General features: G+C 42.8%; 1 protein-coding gene across 4 annotated transcripts in view; it reads right to left on the bottom strand.

Moving 5' to 3' along the window:
* LOC133949969 (ADAMTS-like protein 1) overlaps positions 1 to 20,176 on the bottom strand; it is a 91,387-nt gene that overhangs the window by 27,905 nt on the left and 43,306 nt on the right. For 3 of the 4 annotated variants that reach the window (XM_062384091.1, XM_062384088.1, XM_062384089.1), the window contains exons 3-4: positions 6,612 to 6,739; positions 219 to 264 (exon numbers count right to left, since the gene is read on the bottom strand). In XM_062384091.1, coding sequence (XP_062240075.1) covers positions 219 to 264; positions 6,612 to 6,739 — 174 coding nt within the window. Of the gene's footprint in view, positions 1 to 218; positions 265 to 6,611; positions 6,740 to 9,530; positions 9,754 to 20,176 lie in introns of those variants that run through there. The other variant, XM_062384092.1, reaches the window with a different exon arrangement.

The raw sequence follows: 20,176 nt of genomic DNA, 5'->3' as shown, positions 1-20,176 counted from the left end.
TTGATGTTTCCCCACCACAACCTCTCACTTTCGTCCAAACAACAGGAACCGAGATCACTAAATTATACCTCTTCCCCATAAGCCCGAGGAATATTTTCACAGTTCCACCACAATGAATCCTCCATCATCGCAATTTGCTGTATCGGTTCGTCTCCAGAGAAAACCACTTGAAAGCTCCACAGACATCCATTACATAAAGATGAGTGTGCTAAACTTACCACATTACTGCATGTGCGATATTTGATATTCTGCCCTTCGCAGGTCCTGCAGATGAAAATAAGACAAAGAACATATGAGTGAAGTGGCCTTGGGGGTGAATGATAAAACAAACCACAATGAACACCAGTGACCTGCCGTCTGGAATTTCAACCACCGACTCTCATTATGTGTTTTAGAATTGCTGAGAAGCGGGTGGATTTCTGCAGCGATGGTTCGGCAGGATGATGAGTTGAGATTTAACAGTCCAACTCATACTCTGTGACTCTGCATTAATAAAGAAGGTGTTTAATAGAGGGGGCGGCAAATGATGATATGATTGTGCCTGTCTGTGGTATAACATGCAGATGGGTTTGCTCAGTTTCCAATCATTCAGGCTAACCAAAACCTTGACCCTAACCTTCCCATGATCCGCATCTCACCACTAACCTTAATCAGGACCTAGGATATTAAGTTTTCCCTCAGTAAGACCAGGCTACTAAGGTCTACTGTTCTCAGTAATGTCAGTGTTTATGCTGGAAAAGGTTGTAAAGAGGTTATAAGAATTAGTGTACCCACACACACACACACACACAAATCAATAAAAGCCTTGCAAATTGCTGCTTTATTAACACGCTACCGTTATAACCTTGTCTTGTTCCTTTGACTGATACCTGATCTATGATAAGACATGTTTTTTTCCATGTTTACCACAATAACCATTGTTTTTATTGACTTCTCCTTCGATGATTATTCAATTGGGGTGTCTTTTTTAGGAGAATGTTAAGTGTATAAACACAAGAAGAATAACTAGGTGGTTAAAAAAAAAGTAATGGGGTTTTCCTTGGCTCATACCTACCCTTCCACCAAGTTTCAATAAAATCGGTTCAGTAGTTTTAACGTTATCCTGTTAACAGGCAAATGGCAATGGAAACACAAACATCTGTGAGGCTGTACTGGGGGAAATTGTGTTTTGAGCTGGGGTAGCACACACAGTGACTTTCATTTGTCTACCACAGTTACCATCTGACCTCAGCATGTTAGCATTCAAACACAAACCTAAATCCATTTGATTTCAAACTAGAGGAGCCTCACAATTGAGGGAAAGATAATAAAGGCTTTTGAAAATGCAAGTAAAACCTGAGTAAAAAGGGAAAAGGTGGAATTTAGGTGCTGAAACACATTTTGTCATTTGCCACAGTGACAAGTCTTTAAACAAACCTCTGCTTAATAAACCAGCAGTGCTGCACATACAGTAGTACAGCAGAAAGCAGAGCCCTCCAGTCTGTGTCTGCAGAACAGATTGGAGCAGTTTGGATCACGACTCGGCCCTTGACAGTCTGCAGTGTCTTTGCCCAAATTGTGGAGTTAACCACTTATTGAAAATTAGGATTCCTTTGTGCTTTGAAGCCGTGTGATGATAAACCATTGATGGCGACTACGATGGGCCAATTATCCGAGACCCCGGTGGAAACTAATCACAGGATTGTCTTTTGAGTTTGGAACTTAAGAAGAATTCCAGTGTCATCTGCCCTCAGCTAATCTGGAACCATGATTGGAGGCAACGTTGCAGAGTTTGGACTCACGCATGAACGAGGACTCAAAGAGTTTGTACAATTTTATTCCAGAAAAGCAAGGGGAGGAGTGAATGTGGACTAACAGGCATGGCAGGAACATTAGACCCTGTGACAAATTCAGACAGTCCCCTCTGCCAAGCCAAACAACAGGTCATGGGGCCCGAACCCAAACAAATTCCCTAAAAAGACTAAGAGTTGAAATACAGGTAGTAAAGATCCAGATCAGTGTGGAAAATCAGCTGAGCAGAGCAATATATAAAATACATGTTTGAAAAACAGAGGCAAATGGAAAAAAACAAAGTTCCCTTTTTGTTTCCTCTCGACTTTGGAAGCTACAAAGTGGAGGCTAAGCAGGAGCAGGGATTCATGATGGCATCATCGAAGGTTAGGGAAAAAACGTCTTGAAATATCGGAATTCCTGGAGCACGTAACACATAACTCACAGACTATGACCCTGATTTTTTCTGCCAAATACATGCAAACATTTGAATTATACTGGATTTGCTGATCAGCTAATAACACACAAGGCTACACATCGAGTATAACGACCATCTTGCGTGCCAGTAACATTGTCAGAGAAGAAAGGGAGCAAGATCTATTGTAACCATGAGAAAGAAAAGAAAAAAAATCACATTAATAACTTCTTATAGTGGGTATGCAGTAAAATTTGTCATGCTCATAATGTCCATATATATGTCATCAACTGTTCTTGCTCGATTGGAAGTAATTGCTAGAATGGCTCCACAAACTCTGCAAATATTGATACTCTTGCAGCGAGTAGACGCATGAAAATGTGGCTGATTCTGTAATGCTTGAAATATGCTCATGCTGTGAGCCCTGCTATTGATCAGTTTAGGAAAAACTGGAGAAATGAGCAGCAGACTGCAACTAAATTCGCAGAGCACATTCATGCCCCCAAGAAGAAATATCGTTTTTTGATTTTAATGACCCTGTGGCTGTCTCGATACACTTTTCGCTATGTTACAGTGGCATGGTCCTGGAAATGGCTTTAGTCCGTTCAGTATTTTGATCTACAGAAAATATCTCAACACATATTGGATAGATTATGAATATTTCTGTCCTTTTTCCAGAGGATGAAGCCTCTGCGCCTTGGTGATCTCCTGATCTTTCTACTCGCACCTTAATATAATTAACATTTTTAGGTTTGCAGACACGTCTAAACAACCATGGTATAAAATTGGTACTGAAATTCATCACTCTTTTCACTGTTTTTCTATATCATCATCAGAAAAATATGTTCACCCCATCAAATGTCATGCACATTAATGACATTCCCATGAGACTCAGCTAAAAACGTATATGCTTATATAAATAGACATAGACTCCGGGTCCGAAAAGAGATGCGGAAGTGACTGAAACCTCTAGTCTCTCAAATGCCATCAGAGGGCGACTCCATTGGTTTAAAAAACAAGTCAGTTTCTATAGAAGATTTATAGATTTATAACGTTATTAAGTATATGGTCTCAATCTCTAGTTTCAACTCCTCGAGAGTGCAGCATCATGTTCATTTTGTGAACCATGTTCCCATTTAGAGAAAAACAGATGTTAAAGCCAGCCTGCGTTGGGGTGTTGACACCGTGTGATTGACAACTAGTGCCTTCCAATGCCTGCAGGTCACATGGTATAGATGGGTGTGTTCTCAAGCTCTCAGTAAGGCTTAACCTCAACTCCTCCAAATACGGTCACTTCAACAGACAACGGAAAAAAATAAAAAAAATACAGCACTGGATTAAAATGCAAACTCGCAAACCGTTACAACAATGACGTCACCCTGCCGCTTAGATACAGCTGTAATTTGTGTCCAATGCTAATCGTGCTACTGCATAGGAGGAGGGGGGTGGCACTACATGGGCCACACAGAGGGTGGTCCCCTACACTGTAACACCAGACACATTATCATGGTGCCAGTCGTGAGGTAATTAGCCTCAGAGAAAATTCCCTTTTAACTAGCATAGACTCTAAACACAGCTGTGGCATGCATTTGGTGAAATTCCCCTGAACACCACAGACTTAATGTCATTGCAATTTCTGCAACTTAATGATGCAGTGAATAGTAAAAACATCCTCTATCAGGAAACACTCAGACACTATACTGTTTATCTTTATATCCCGGAGTTGTAAATCTAAATACATTTGAGAGAGAGACCTTTTCTTATAAGAAAAAAATGACAAAAAGAGACTGATAGCTTAAGTGAACCACATGCCTCATAAATAATAGCTTTCTCTTGCCATGGCACTCAATCCATATGTCCACACTTGCTTCAACCTGGCTATGCTGTTGTTCATAATGGAGCTTGTGATCACGTGAAGTGTGTTGTGCGGGTGGGACTAATGAGGGCCAGGCGATCTGTGTTTAGTCTGTACTTGTACCCGTGCATGCACCCGTTTGAGAGGTATTTTTGCAGTAGCAGTGTGTCCTTCCTGTCTGTGTGCATATGCATGTGTGTGATTAAAGGTCAGAGAGTTGGAGTGGTATTGGTTTGGAGGGTGTTGCGGGCCCGTTTCCAGCCACTCTTTCCAAGGAGTCACACACACACACACACAAGGGGCCCTGTGCTATGCTTTTTAATGACGCTGTTTGATCTGCCACCCGGGGCCAGGCTACCGCTCGCATTTTCCCACGCAGCAGTAGGGTGAGGTGGGATGAGGTGCGACGGAGGGTCCGACCGTTTGCTCAAGAACCCCATACACGCCAATGCCAAAGGACACACAGGTTTTTAAACACACACCGCCTGGTCTTACATGAGCGTGCAAGGCTACACAGGCATACGCTACCCACAATCCCACATGAACCTCAAACCCCAAACACCTCTTAACACGTCAACTGCTTTTACAGCCAGTAGCAAGGTTTGTCTGACCAAAAGAATTCTGGGCAAGCAAAGAGAAATGGCAGTTGCTGATACCACGGAACATGTTTACAACGCGGGGCAGGGAGGCGGGGGAGACTGTCACCATGAGTTTGAGGTTTTGACAGCCTCATGCTTCTCACTCCGGTTCTCTTGTACCAATGCAGATGGATTCATTGTAGAAGACATCTCGGACTACATCTCGGTTGTGATCTCAAGCGTGATCTTTCCCGTTTGGTCAGTGTGCCTTTGGAAAGTCGCAGTGGCTCTTCCTCCCACAGCTGGTGCCTCCCGCTTGGAGCACCCCTCAGTGACCGGCTACCTTTTACCAAGTGAGCGATACTTTCCGGGAACTGTAAAATACAGGAATGCAGTGAAGTCACCCTGCAGCTATTTCCCAGCCTATAAATGTGACAGCATTTCTATATGGAAAACATACCCTGCTCCAATTTTTTCCCAAATCCATCTGTAATTGGCCACTTTGCCCAGAGCTTTAATCTTGAAGCCCACTGGGTGAGCTTTAAGTCTAACCAACTGGGTGACTTTGGCACCAGGATGAAAAGATGGAGAGGTCCAGAGGGTTAGTTCCAGTCTTAAGCCGAGATGATGAGTAGTGGGAATTCAACCAAAGCGCAGGATGCTATCACAGAAACCAGCTATTAAAAGTGACACATACTTTGGCACGGGACATTGATCGTTATACTCTGATGTGAAGTGTGAAGATACATGGCCGTACCTTCACTGAGAATCTCATCCAAATTGTCACTAATGAATTAAAGATTCAGGCTCATACGGCCGTCTAGACATCCTTTAGGAGGTGGATGGGCAAGTGATCACAATTGAACCCTCACAAAACATATGCATTCTTGTTACAGCCCATGGGAAACAATGCGATTGATGAGATTTACTCACACTATTAGGGATGCCGTCTGGATTTATTTGGCAGAACAGCTGCGAGTAGCAGAAAATGGTTCTCCTTCCCTCCCTTGAATCTTAAAGCCATGATGTGGCGCTTGAATAGAAACCAGTCCAACCCAAGTAAGGAGTTTACTTTGGATAGTGTTTGAGCAAAGGCTTACAAATTGACCATGAAATGCTTCCATTTATCTGACAGTCAATGAGTCTCGACCCTGAAAATGCACACATTCAAACTACTGTGTATGAGAGCATCTCTTTATGACTGAGCGTTATTACAGGGCAGAAACCCATACCTTTATATACCTTTATATTTATATCTCTGGTTCTCATATTAGAAATACATATTATATATATATATATATATATATATATATATATATATATATATATATATAAAATATATTTTAATTATTTATATTTGTATAAGTTAAACAGTTAGAAATGTTTGGCATATGTGACAATGCTAACAAGCTGATGTGAAGCTTGTATACTGTTTACCAGGTTATCTATCTTAATTTAGTGTGTTAGTGATACAGTGACAGGTGTTGTAAACTAGCATTTATGCTAATACACTGTAAACAATGCATCTGGTTCGTCCAATGACATTGTCATGTCCATGTCCAAATAAAATAAAGTCAAAAACAGAGTAAATAAATTGTAATTCATTGAGAAACTGACCATATTATTCCTGAGTCATATAATATTAAAGCAGGTTATACTGGTGCAGTGCCGGTTGTTAACATGTCTGTTTGAAATGGGCTGTTTGTTTGACCTGTGGTGATGCTGGCTTAGGGTTGCTTACGTTGTTGAGTCGCTGCATGCTCCAGAGCGCTGGTCGCCTGTTTATTCAAAATCTATGAATATTGAACGTAGTGCATGTACAAATCGCACCAAGTTCAACAGTGCACTTTATATGCAAGTTTTCTGTTTATGTACCTCACATGAGCAATGTGAAGTGCCTGTAGACATTAGCCTTACAAATATTGCACCACTTTATATTGACACAAATCCCCCCGTGTTACTCTGTGTATGCAACAGGTGTGGAAAGCCTTACTTGGAGCTGAGGCATCGTCGCAGGGAGTACGAGGCTCCTCCTCCACAGGTGCGGGAACACTCACTCCACGAGCCCCAGGCATCCCACAGCGTGTCTCTGTCTTCTTCCGAGCGGGCCGTCCTCGAGCTCTGCACAACAGAGGAAGAGACACGGGTTGAGGAAGAAAGGAGGCACAAAGTTTATGCGAACTGTCATGGGCGGTATGGGCATGTCCAGTTTCACATTATAACTCTTTCCCTCTGTGCTAGTTGAGATAAAACACACCGCACAGTGATACAAATGCCATTTACAGCAGGCTATGTGTTGGACTACCTGTCTAAACAGTTGTACAAGTTCCCACTCGCACATGTAACATGTTGAAAGTGAGTTATTTCACTTCCTTATTTTTCTTAAAAGGGCATTGGGAATACTCCTATATCATCTCCAACTTATTCGAGTTGTAGCCTCCTCCTGCAAAGCTATTCCTAACTCAGCCTTTTCAAACCATTTAATGAGAGCGCACAAAAAAACACCACTGCCGCTAAGAGCCTGAATTCAAAAGAACTTGCTGAAAACAAAACAGCAGTGCATGTGACAGGATAAGACACATGGTCAGGGGAAGTAATCAAAAGCTCTCCACTTTTGCCCCTCGTGCATATTTCAGTTGTCTGAGTCATCCCGTATAATTATGAAATGTTAGTCCTCTCTTAAGCTCTGGGCCTTCACATTTGTTCCCCTCACTGTTAATTGCATCATGCTGTATTTGGCAGCGGCGGCACGGACGTTACTGCGGCGTCCAAAATCAATATTATGAGAAGATGAATCTTTTGCGTGCAAGGGCAACGTTCACCTCAGATGTAGAGTGACAGCCAGAAAAAAGGAAGATCCTCTCCAAAAGCCTCTATCTCTCTCGCTCCTCAAAGTCCTATTGTATTCTGAGTGCTGGTTCGACTGTACTGGACTCACCTTGCTCTAGGGCAGATGTTTATTTGCAAGGCTGGCACTGTCATGTGATGTCGATCATCTCGAGTATGTGGCAGTCAGTGTGTGAGGTGTATTTATTTCTCTTGGTTCTGCTCGGGCAGCCTCTTCTCGGTGTGTTCTTCGCGGAGCTGATTGAATGAAGTTAGAGAGCTGCACTGTCTAAACACGACGGGACGTGAAAATGAGAGTGCATTGCTTTTGCTGTCAACGAGGTATTCTGCTCAGAAGCTGCCAGCCAGAATGAAGTGCAGGAAAAAAAAGGTTGTCTAACTGCTGAATGGATGAAAACCTGCAAAATGGAGAAAAAAAAATAAAAAGACTTGGAACTAATACTTGGACAGATCGGCCACCTCCTATATTATGACCTGTAGACCTGTACTAGACTTTGCTCTGATCACAGCGAATAGGAAAGGGACTATGACAACTAACATGAAACACCTGCTGTAAAAGGATTTGTGCTCACTGAGCTGAAAGTCCAGAATCTGCTTTTGAGATACACAGCCTGGAGATTTTAGAGGGAAAACTCAGGGAGTGGCCAGTTATTCTGACCTCTTTGGCCCCTTTCTCCAGGAAAAAAATGGCATTGTGCTTTGTCCACAAAGACGAATGGATCTTCGAGAGGAAAGCAAATACAAGGTAATAACATCGCTCTGATTATTTTCTTTGGGTCACGGTAGCAAAAAACACCCACGCCATTTAAGCTGCAGAGAGGGCTGGCGGGTGCACATTATTAAAAGTGTGTGGGGACCGATGTGAATGGCTGTCAGTGGCGATGACGCCTGAGGAACAGCAGAGGGGGAACGGCGAGACCCAAACACGCTGCCAATGGAGCATGCAGCCAAACGCATCGGCAGTGGCGCGACGGGCCAGCTATTCCAATGTTTGGATCAGCGGTAAATAAACAGAGGCCTGCGCTCCGGGCAGCCAGTGAGAGCGCCACCTTTAATTTCTCCTTTGAAAAGTCATCAGTGAATTTTACACTCAATTACGGCTGGAGGCATTACAAGGCTGGTGAGGAAGGAGGAGGGGCAGACGAATGGAGGGATGGAGATGAGGAGGTTGTTTGGCCAATGGCGCTGCCATTGTTCTGTGCTAGTCAAAGGGCAGTCCTGCTGGGATTTGGCTCCAATAATCCAAAGGCTCAGATGTCCTCTTGGAGGCTCCCTAAGCCTCCATCACAACATATCCCACCTTTTCTGTTCTGATCCCTCCAGGGTTTTCATTTGCATTGTATGGAGGGAGCAGGCCCCGCTTTAATATCAAGACCCCCTCACCAGTTACACATCAAAGAATGTATATTTAGACCGATTGGTTCTCTGGCTTAGTTCATATGAGAAAAAACGAGCTAATGTATCACCACAGACGGCCTCCAGGCTGTCACCCACCCCATGTTTTCACATCCAGTGGGATTGAGGAAATTAATATATGATATAAAGACCACTGACCTCCACCTTGTGTACTTTTCTGATGGACGGATTCTATTTAAGTCACCTGTCAGCAGCTGAGACGCTGGGACATTTTCCTTGAAGACGGAAAAGTCCTCGACAGGGGAAAAGAAACCCGACTCCCGTGCCTTCATTTTCAGACTGTGTCAATATACATACGATGGCCATTGCAGTCGGCAAGACATACGATATTTGCACATCTGCTGAATCTCTTGTCGTCTGCTGTGTGCTGCACGGCACGGCGCTCTCTGTCGTGCCGCAAGGCACGACAGTGCAATGTAACAGGAAGAGCTCACCCTCTGTAAGTCACATTAATAACTTCCCTGTTAAATCTTCTGCTGATAGGAGTCATATAACCATACTGCATTCTGTAATACAGTTAAGAAACCAACTATAACACATGCTTTCTGAATGCTTTACTATTGGTAGATGATTAATAGTGAAACAGACAAAAGTATCACAAGACAAATTTAATATTTACAGGATGAAAATAGAAAAAATATTACTGTACCAGTATAAGAAGAGCCGTCACCAGTAGCTTGCAAGAGGAAAAATCTTGCTCCATGTTTTTTAAAGTGTGCTAGCCTGCCACTCCAATTCTGCTCAAGACGTATTTGTGTGTGTGTGTATATGTGTGTGTATGAATGTATATGAGCCTGATGTCTGATGCCCTCCTCTCTGGGTCACTCTGTGTGCCCCGACTGCCGGTCGTCTCCTCTCTGACTTGCTCCCGTTCTTCCTTAGGAGTAATTTGTAGAAGCTGAGGGGAGGGAGGAGGACTGGGAGAGAGAGTGAGTGTGAGTGTGAGCGTGTATGTGTGTGAGTGTGTTTTAGTGTGTGCGATGTGTGAATGTGGGGGGAGTAATCCGGGGTATCCGAGCCCTGCGAGTCCTCAGGTCTGGCACACTAGCCAATCAATAAATAGGCCTTGGTCAAGCACGCTAGTACAAACAAGGTGCTGGGCCAACTGCAGCTACACAATTTTGTGTGTAAGTGTGTTTGCATTTCAGAAAGTCATAGAGAGGGAATAACAGCAGGCAGACAACTGTAAACCAATTTTTCTTCCCCCTTTGATTCTTTCCATTCATTCTCCTAATATCTCAAATTCTCTCTCCCTATTTTTTTTCCACCCCACTTGCCATTCTCTCGTTCTCTATCACTCGTGCTCCTGCCGCTGCTCATTTATTTTTTAGCTCTGGACAACTCCGTCTTTGGCCAGCTCTCTGTTTTTTTAAATGTCCCAAAAAAAAATCTCAGTCACACTATGGCAAACAAAACGCTGAGCCCATAGATACTTCAGAACAAAACCGATAGTTATTCGAGAGCAAATAACGTCCGGTTTCCTGACTGTGTTTGGCTTTTCAAGGAGTTGGACGTGAGAGCCCCATGTAAAATCAAATGACATAGTGTGGTCACTGAAGGTTTCAGAAAATACTTTCAGTCGTGGTGGCTTTTTTTTAATCCATTTATGACCTAAAGGTTTACTTCAATAGATCCTTTTATAACATCTGGCGGTTTGAGCCAGTGAACATTCGCACAGTGGAGGTGGGGAACAGGCCAGGTGTCCCCTGGAGGGACAATTCCACTGGTTATAGAGGAAAAACAACTGTTCGAATGGACAGCTCTTGGCACAGAGGGAATACACTGCACACTGAGCAGCTTTCAGTTTGCACTTTTGCATTGGCAAGGCACGAAAAACAAAAGCTGACAGAGAGAGGTACAAAAAAGAAAAAGAACGGAGCAATCCAAGTTAGTGCCAACTCACTGGTTCCCCCCTTGATGTGTCTCACAAGGTAGTAAGGCCATCACTCAGGCATTCACCCCTGATGTTCCAAAGACAATAAAAACTCGGTGCCCTTCAAATTAAGACTTCAATTCCGCCTCCCAATCAAACATCACATCTAAAACCACAAAATTGCTATCAATTAAGGCCGAGAGGAATGTGCTGCACTCCAGAGCAAACAGTCAGCATGCTTAATCACAACATCGCAGCGGTTGTCTCAACACTTAACCAGTACACACACACATACAAAGTTGCACTGATACACACACACACACATGTTTTAATGTTTTAATGTGAAGTCTTAACTCACTGCTGACAGTCTATAGGACTTAGGCTTGTTTGATTTGTTAGAGGGGAATGTCAGTACATCCTGTAAATTAGCTAACACACACACACACACACACACACACACACACAGTTGTGTTTCTTTGAAGGACATTGCATTGACGTACATTGATTTCCAGGGGACTTACTTTAACCTTAACTATAGTCCTTAATGGTCTAACCTCATCCCTTAACCTTAACTTAACCAACGTGTCTCTTCCTTAAGAATTTCATGATTAACATTATTGGGACTTACTTTTTGTCTCCCATAAGGAACATAAATCCCCATAATGTGACTGTTTCGATAGATGCAGGTCCCCACAACATAAGTAACACATGGACCACAAACACACACACACAATTATCTACTACACTACATTTTGTGGTGCCAGCGGGGAAGGACGTTGACATGTGCATGTTTTCTCAGGCTGACAGAGAAATCACACCACGTTGCACCCTTAATCCATAACCTTCTGATATTTGCTTTCACAAGAAATCCTTCTCATATTTATAAATGTACGACTACAGAAAATAAACCACGGCATCGGAGATGTGCCCCGAAGTTTAAAACCAAACACCCGAGGAGGAAATGAATGGGTCTGACTGACACTCACTTGGAGCCAGATCTCTACCACAACACTGGTGGAGGTGTCTCCTCAAAGTTGAAACAATAATCCGTGAAGACGGTGATATAGTCTGTTGTTGTTTTACAGAATAGGAGGGTGGGGGATATCAGGTTGCATAAGGGAAGCATGCAAATGGCTGAGGGAACTGATTGTCCGTATAAGGATAACCACATCACAACTTGGGTCCCATCGCTGTGCCATCATACTGGATGTTTCAATCAGCATCTGAGGAGGGAGGAACCATTAGCAGCTGCAGGCGTGTCATAGGTTTGATGACAGGGCTGGTGCAGAATCAAGTATATAATAAATGCAGTGTCCTCTTCAAGGAAACTGCTCCCGCCTGGTGTCGGCATCCTTGATAGGCGGCGAGGGTTCATCCAATCACCTGTGGAGTACTTTTCGAGAGCGCCTGCCTTTTTCTAATGACCTAGCAAAGCCTTTCCAGATGTGTAACAAATCATCCGGTGCGGCAGGTTAAGACAAACCAACAGTTTGACTAGGTTACCTCAGGGTGTCTCTGAACCAGTGCCTACCTACATGGTGGCTCATCTTTGAAACAGGAAGGTTATCTTTTAGTTATTTGTCCGTGTAATGTCAATATAACAATCCCTTCAAATTAAGTCCAATATAGAGATTTGTTAAGATATTTTGAATCCAATGAATGATTATGTGTCTCGCCCATTGACTGGATATAAATATGGACGACATGTCTCCACTATCCAGAAATGAAGCTAACATATCCTAGGTGTGAACCCTGCCATCTTGGTTAAGACAGGGAAGCTGGGTTTATGACATATACTGCAGCCAGCCACCAGGGGGGTGATCCAGACACTTTGGCATCACTTTTGGGGACCCGTCTCATTGTCCATCTTTATATATATGCCCCCCTGGACATTTCAGCACATATATTGGTTTGAAATGTATTAAGGTGTTATCTCATGTGATGACCTTGCCCGCCCCCCACCCCACCATTCTTTTGGGGTTATTTCTTTTAATCACTTTGTGTCAGTTTTCACAAGGGAATCCCTAACCTGCCTCACTTGAAGTATCTGTAGGGCAATACTCATTGACAGCAGTAGGAGGCAGTGGCTGCTTTGGTATGCAGCGACTGGGGCTGCAAATCTTCGTTTACAAGGAAGTCCAGTCGTAAAGCATAAGACAGTCACGATAGCAGCATGAGAAAACGATATTCATCCGAGACTGTATTGGAAATTAATTTGAAGCAGAAAACGCAGCGCTGTATTCTACCGAGCAAAAAGCTACAAAACATCAAGATGCAATGGAACTCTTCCTGTTGAGATGATTTATTCATACAGGATGGGAGGTTGCCGACTGAACGGGCCAATCAACAGCCTAACTCCCACGTTAGCCCTCACAAAAAAACATTTTCAGTCCAAATCGAAATGGTACATAAAAAGAAATTAGCCTTCAACTGAAGACCACAGTGTAGAAAGCTCCACCACAACTCTAAATTACCGCAGTCAAATTGCCAGTTATTTCAACAGGCCGAGTGGCTGATCCTTATGAGGAGAGACTGATGCGAGTTAAAGTTTCCTGTTTGCACTTGGCTTAATGATGGAAAACCGACCAACCGATATCCCTGTAAGTCTGCAAAACATATACCATCATTGTTTCTATCATCACTCTCTGTAGGATGAAATGACCCTGGAGAAGTTCCCCCCCGGAGCAAAAATAAAACAAATGTGAAACCGAATGTGTTTTCTGGGTCTTGTATAGAGACACCATGAAGGCTTCCCGAGCAACAGGGGTTCAAACTGATCCTTCTTTCTTCTCCTCCATGGCAGAATAAAGAGTCCAATTAAAAGATTGCAATAATATGAGGTGATGACCTGACTTAACAGGCCCATGAGTCCTCATAGCGAGAGACAAGTGAAGCTAAGGTTACCAGGGAATGACATTAAGTTACACTAAGAGCCCAAACCCTTGGCTCCCACAAGAAGACTTAAATGATCCAGGCGGGATAATGGTAGCCTCCCACCGCCTCCGCAAACGACGCATGTGCTCCAGGCATGATTTACACCAAAGCCATTGTTTAAAAAGCTTTCTGGGCCACAATATAAAATGTTTTACCAGGACAGGGGTTTTACGACCTGCAGCTGAAAATCAACCACACGTCCCTGCCGCGCCAAAACCAGAGGATTAAACTAAAGATGTAATTCGCCGACAATCAGCTAAAACCAATTTGAGCCAGATGGGAGGTGAAGTAGACAGCGGCGACTCAAAGTTGGCTCGATTACAGCATGAGCTCTGAAATACTCCCTACATATTTTCTTCTTTGTCTTTCATCAGCACCATTAAAAAAAATCTCTTGTTTCTCTTATTTCCTCCTTTTTATATCTTATTTCATTTGTTTCCACATGAGGCCAACTCTCGTGATTATTTACTATTATTCAGTACTTGATATAGAACGGAGGTCAATTGGAATATTGAGTCTTGCAAGCGATAGCAATATTTGGTTTCAGTATTTGGTGGTAATCTGAAGATGAAAGATTTACAGAGCCATAAATCCACCTAGTGCAGATACTGCATCATGGTTAAGGTGGGACAGAGAACAATGCTGCATTCAAGGCCATTTTAGGGATAAATAATGTGCTCGAGGGAAAGACTAACGCCAGTTTGGCCTCGGGCGGACCCATCTCTCCTGGCATGGAGACCAGTAGACCCTCCGACTGTAACTCCCCCAACAGCTCTGCAAAGGAAGACATTCGTTCTGCCTGGATATTGGCCCCGGAACTTTGACCAGCATGAATGACAAACAAATGATTTGTTGTTCAGGATAGCACGGAGCAAAAACATCCAGTGAGGTTGCGTTGGGTGGCTTCACAGTGCATTCATTTCATTATTCATTCACGAAAGAATTTATAGATTTATTTTCTGCTCCAAAAACCGGGCAAAGAATATAAATAGGATATGTTAAATGTTTTAAAGGGTGGGTTGTTGAACTCCTTTCCATGTCCTGAGGGCCATCGATAAATAGTGTCACCATAACAATATATTTACCTGTTACCCGGACTGAGATGATTGGCTGTCAATAACCTACCACCCTTCCCATGCACTCACTGCGCATGACCGGAGTCTTCAGCCAGAGAGACTTACACCACTAAAGAGGAGACGATGGCCAGATCAGGGAAAAGTCAGCTTCTTACAGATTTCCGACAGTTCATGTGTTTTTGGGGACGTAGGTTTGACACAAGGGCCGATGGGGTGGGGCGGGACGTATCGGTTACATATTTTCAAAGTGTTGCCTGCTCTTGCTCTTCCAGTCTTACCAACCATAGCTTTAATCTAAACCCGCATATGTGTGCAGTTTGTGTGAGCTATGGCCGATCTGCTTACTTTAACAAGACCAAGAGCCCACTGTCATGAAAGTCGTTCTGTGAGACAGTGGTGCTTTACAGGGTATTCTCACATCAGCATGATTACTAATGTTTTTACTAAAAAAACATAAAAGCTGTACCTGTGACGCAATATTTAATTATAACTTACCGTACTCTTTAAAGTTACATTTTGTATAAGCCAGGAACCACAATCTGATCCAACCAGAGCCTCTAAAAGTCCACAAGCAGCCCTCAGCACAGAGGACGAATGTGGCAGGTGATTAAGAATCAGCACTGACATTTACTGCTTCCTGAAACCGCGCTCATACGTTCTCACAGCACCAAGCTTTTCCCACTAGCATATCCAGGAAAGCTCATATGTTTTAGCAGCTTTCAGGCTAACTTCATCAGGGTCCCACTCCACCAACACTCCCCCCTAACTCAACCATGGCCATTGTGGCGTTTTAAGGAGGTTACTACAGGAGGGGATAGGCATAAATTTGCTGTGTAAAGCCACTGGAGTCGGCTATACTGGTTCGCCAAGGTGGGCTGGAAGGAAACGTGGGAGCGTGGGATCCGCATCCAGATCTGTCCAGACGCTGAAGCACCTCGGCTTATTTATGGCTTGACCGGTCCCCTGATTAACATATCACCTGGACATCATAGCATTTCAGAAGAGTTTATGTGCATCACCCAAACTCAGAATCAAATAATTATGTATATGAGCTTGACCTATTGCACGTCCTCTTGAAGTGGCCAGTAATAGTTGTTGTTTTGCTCTGAAAATAGAGTACACTTGCAGGTGAAGCCGTCCTCAGCTGATATGACTACAGACAAGCGGATCAACCTAAAATGTTCAACCTTGGTATTTGAATAGATTCGAACAAATGACACATTAAGTCATAATTGCTCATACTTAATTTTTGGAAAAAGTGACAACCTTACAAAGCAAGAAACCAGGAAACCACCTGAAAGTTTGTGAATTAACAAAAGAAAACAATGAGCATCAGCTAAAGAACCTAATACTCCCCATGGGAGTTGGTGGGGACTAAAACAGGACTGAAAAGGATCATTTTGCATATGTGGAGTGGCCAGATATACAAATCCAAATTAGCTTGTTTGCCAAATCTTGTGTTTTCAGTTTGTTCTGCTACCCTCAAAATCAGTGCACTTTTAACCTGATGGAACTAGAAATTTAAATCTAACATAAAATAATCAACTATATGCTTTGGACCCATGAGTTCCTTTGCTTTACACCTTGTACCTCAATGTTTTTACATCCAGGTCTGTCATTAAATATTCAATAAAAATAAATTTCAAGCTAACTCCAAAGAGTCAAGTACCTGAAAGGGTCACTTAGTCTGTATGCTGTTTAAATCATTCAAACATCATGAATTATATATATATACACACTATAAAACTATAAATGCAATAAACAATAATTCCCATCCAGATCTGATATTGCTGTAGGTTGCATGGCGGTGACACATCCTCTCTCCCCCTCGTCCCGTGAAACTGAACCGAGGACGTCACCGCTTCATCTGGGGCTGTTCACATTCGACACGCATCCTGGCCCTCGTCATCCCTCCTTCCTGTCTGAGTGAATCATTTGTTTTGGTTTCCTCGTCCCTTTCAAAATAAATCACTCTGATGCTAGATTCATGGCTGTTCCACTGCTTTGGGGGAAGCATCCCAGTGTAGTGTGGACACCAGGCTTAAACGTAGCAAACGAAAATCTGAGAGGGTGCTCATCTCACAGCTCTTTAAGTGGGGACTCAGACTTTTTTTTGGAGAACAACACATCAATGTTCACTTAATACTGTGTTATTTTCTCTTGTATACTTCTAGTACAATACCTCTGAGCCCCAGGGATTCTCCGAGTTTGACAGGAATTAAAACTTGTCACAACTCAAAGCTCAGAATTTGGCAGCATGTTTGAGAATGACTGAACAGCTCAGCCACTGTGACGGCAATCAAAGTTTGGATTACAACCAAATCCTTCCTCTCTGCCCTTATAGCAACTTAAAACAGGCTCTTCTTCACATCACTGGACATTTGTTCTGCATTGAGCAGTTTGATAACTCAATCCTCCCCATTAAAGAAATGTAATTTGGTCCAAGTTAGTTAGGACCAGCTACAGTTGATGAACACAAACCCAGGACAGCTTGTTCCCGGGGCTGTCTGGGAAATGTTGAGTTATGACGGAAATAATAATGCAGCCGCTTGCAGCAGCCATTTACAGTAATCAAAACTGTGAAACCGAAGATTTTTGGCTGCAACAGCCTCCATCAGGATTGCACAACTGTAAATATGACATGCGCGATCATGTCAGGATCCAGAGCAGCTTATGAAATGACCAGTTACAAGGGGAAATTAGTGCCAAAAATTAAATCACCACGGTTGGTGCTCAAAAACTTGGATAATGCTGTAAATATCGAAAAAAGCAAACGGATAATTTGAGTGAGGAGACTGAGAGAAAGTCGGGTCAGAGCTGTGGAGCATACGTACTTGAAGGGCAGACATGAAACAGGCCCTCTCGTTAACCTCGTTCATAATTGAGAAAACGAGACACAACGGTTCCCCCGGCATCATCTACGAGCGCAGACACTCCAAATAAAAAAGGCACCTGGTTTGTCTCAGTGGCTTATTAAGCGTGATGTGCGAGCGCAGAGCGTTTACACTCAAAGTGAGCTGAAGCTTCTCAGGGCGCAGGAAGACGTGTCTGATCCCCTGTGTGTGCTGCACGCGGGTTAGGTTTCAGTTTTTAACCCCAAAATTGAGTCACATCGGGACCATGTGTTTTTCATCGCTGAAAATGTATTGCGTGTTGTCTTTGGCGCCGAGACAATAACAGAGAGTGATGGTTATATGATAAAGGTGGTCGTAGGAGGCTTTGACCCTCGGAGCGTCCCTTTGAAATCAGACATTTTTCACTCGGTTAAATGATGATGCAATAGCGGGGAGAGCACAGGGGCGTGCGTGCTTCAGTTCCTTGTTGTGACCTGCACCTGACCTACAAACATGGAAATGATTTAAGAAGAAAATGGATGACACCTCCAGCACGTTGTTCCAATTCCCTTTGACAAACACAGAAATCTTTTTACATGCACAGAATCTGATTTTCATCTTAATACCTCCCAGGCTATTAGTCTCTGTTCTGACTATTGTTCAAATTTGAAACACTCACTGTATGATCTGAGAAAAATGCCACAAACCACAGTCGTTTATGCTCCAAGCAAATTATTCAGATTTCCCTGATCACTGCCTCCGCGCTGGAGGTCTCAGAGAGAGGAAGCAAAATAATCACATTTTAATGATCATGATTAAGTGGAAACATGGGCCCCGATGAGGCTCAGTACAAAAATGACCTTTAGAAAGAATTTCAATAATGTGTAGAAAAGATTTGCTTGCGTAAAAATCACTCCACACACTCCAATTTGAAACTCTCAAGACGTTTTCAAAAGACACCTCAAGACAAATCTTTTTACCATAACCTTCTCCTGACCGGTTTCTTACTTATAATGGTTGTTTCGTTTTTTTCTCATCAGGCTGTTTATTATTTAATACCTACATCAAGGAAGTTTTTGACTGTTTGTTTTAATGTTTGTTTGCATGCAAGATTACACAAAAATGACACGAAGGATGCCTTATAGGTCCAGGAGGAATGCCAAAACATGTTGGTGCAGATCCAGGATTTTTCCCCCCACAACATTGTGAGAAAAATAATAATTCATGGAATTTTATGATCTGTATCAGGAAATGAGTGTGTGGACTTTCTTGCAGCTTGATTGAAATGAAGGGGACTGATTAGTTTTCCTGCGTTATACCTGATGATTACCTATTTTATCCAGTTTCTTTTTGTCTCCACCTGGTGTTCATATTAAATTAAATAAATTCCTGTTTTATCACATATGTTTATATCTGCTTTACTGTTGAGCAAATTTGTAGCAATTTCTGCATGAATTTCACCATATAAATAAAAACTCCCAAAAACAATGAACAAAAAACAGAAAAATAAGTCTTTTGAGTGTCTGAGATGCAGCCACAAAAGCATAAGGCACACAGAGCTTGAGCATCCAAGTATTAACACAAATATTGAAAAGATAATGAAGTAACGCAGAGATGCAAACAGAGAAAGAGACAGATAGACATCATGAAAGAGACGAAAGGCTGGGAAAGGAGCTCATGACTCAGTTTAGCCACATTTCATTTCCCTCTTTGAGCCTCTGTCACACTGTCACTCCATCAAGTCGCCTTTTTCTCTTTCCATCCCTCGTGTATGAAACTCACTGGATTGCGTTTCAGCTCAGCCCATCTTAAGCTATAGAGCAGATCTATATGGAAAAGAGCACTCACACGCCTGTGGGAAATATTGCCCGAGGAACACGTATGGGTTTCTGACCAAAGCCTAAAGATAAACACAACTTAAAAGTGCCCATCCTTCCTGCCACATTTCCCACTCAGACGCCTACCCGACAGCGAAGAGGAGCCTTGAGACTCCTCTGGAAGACAAACAAGACGGGAGGCTGTTGTAGCAACACAACACACCGAGCTGCAGGGAACTCGCAGTCCAAGATGTATGACCGCAAGAAAAAGGGGTGACATCACCGCTCTGGATGTAACCGTGATGATTGACGGTGCCAAGTGAACGCTGCGTGGAGACATCATTCATCTGTTTAAGAGATATTCGGTCTGTCCTAACCAAGTAGCAACATAACTTTAAGGTTATTTTGTGATTTTTACACTTTGGTAACATGATTCATGCAAGTGGTATTAAAGATGTAATACGTAACAATCATTCATTCAAAATGTGTCAAAACAACTATACCTATGTTAGATATGTTCTTGTTTTGTGAATTGGCATTATCCAAACTGTTTCCAATAATGTTCAAACCCGGAGAACAATTTTCCACAATTTAATTCACGGTAACAGGATATTCCATTTAAGTCTCCTTTAAATTGTATCATAGTGACCAATCAGTGTTTGTGTGTGTGTGTGTGTAAGATGTAATATGTCACTCCTTCAAAGTAAAAGCTAGATTATATTGCAGAAGTCACGATTTGGGTTATGTTCCGTCATAGTTCT

The sequence above is a fragment of the Platichthys flesus genome, chromosome 24, assembly GCF_949316205.1.
Source record: "Platichthys flesus chromosome 24, fPlaFle2.1, whole genome shotgun sequence".
In the NCBI taxonomy this organism is placed as follows: Eukaryota; Metazoa; Chordata; class Actinopteri; order Pleuronectiformes; family Pleuronectidae; genus Platichthys; species Platichthys flesus.
This window is presented reverse-complemented; position numbering and strand designations above follow the sequence as displayed.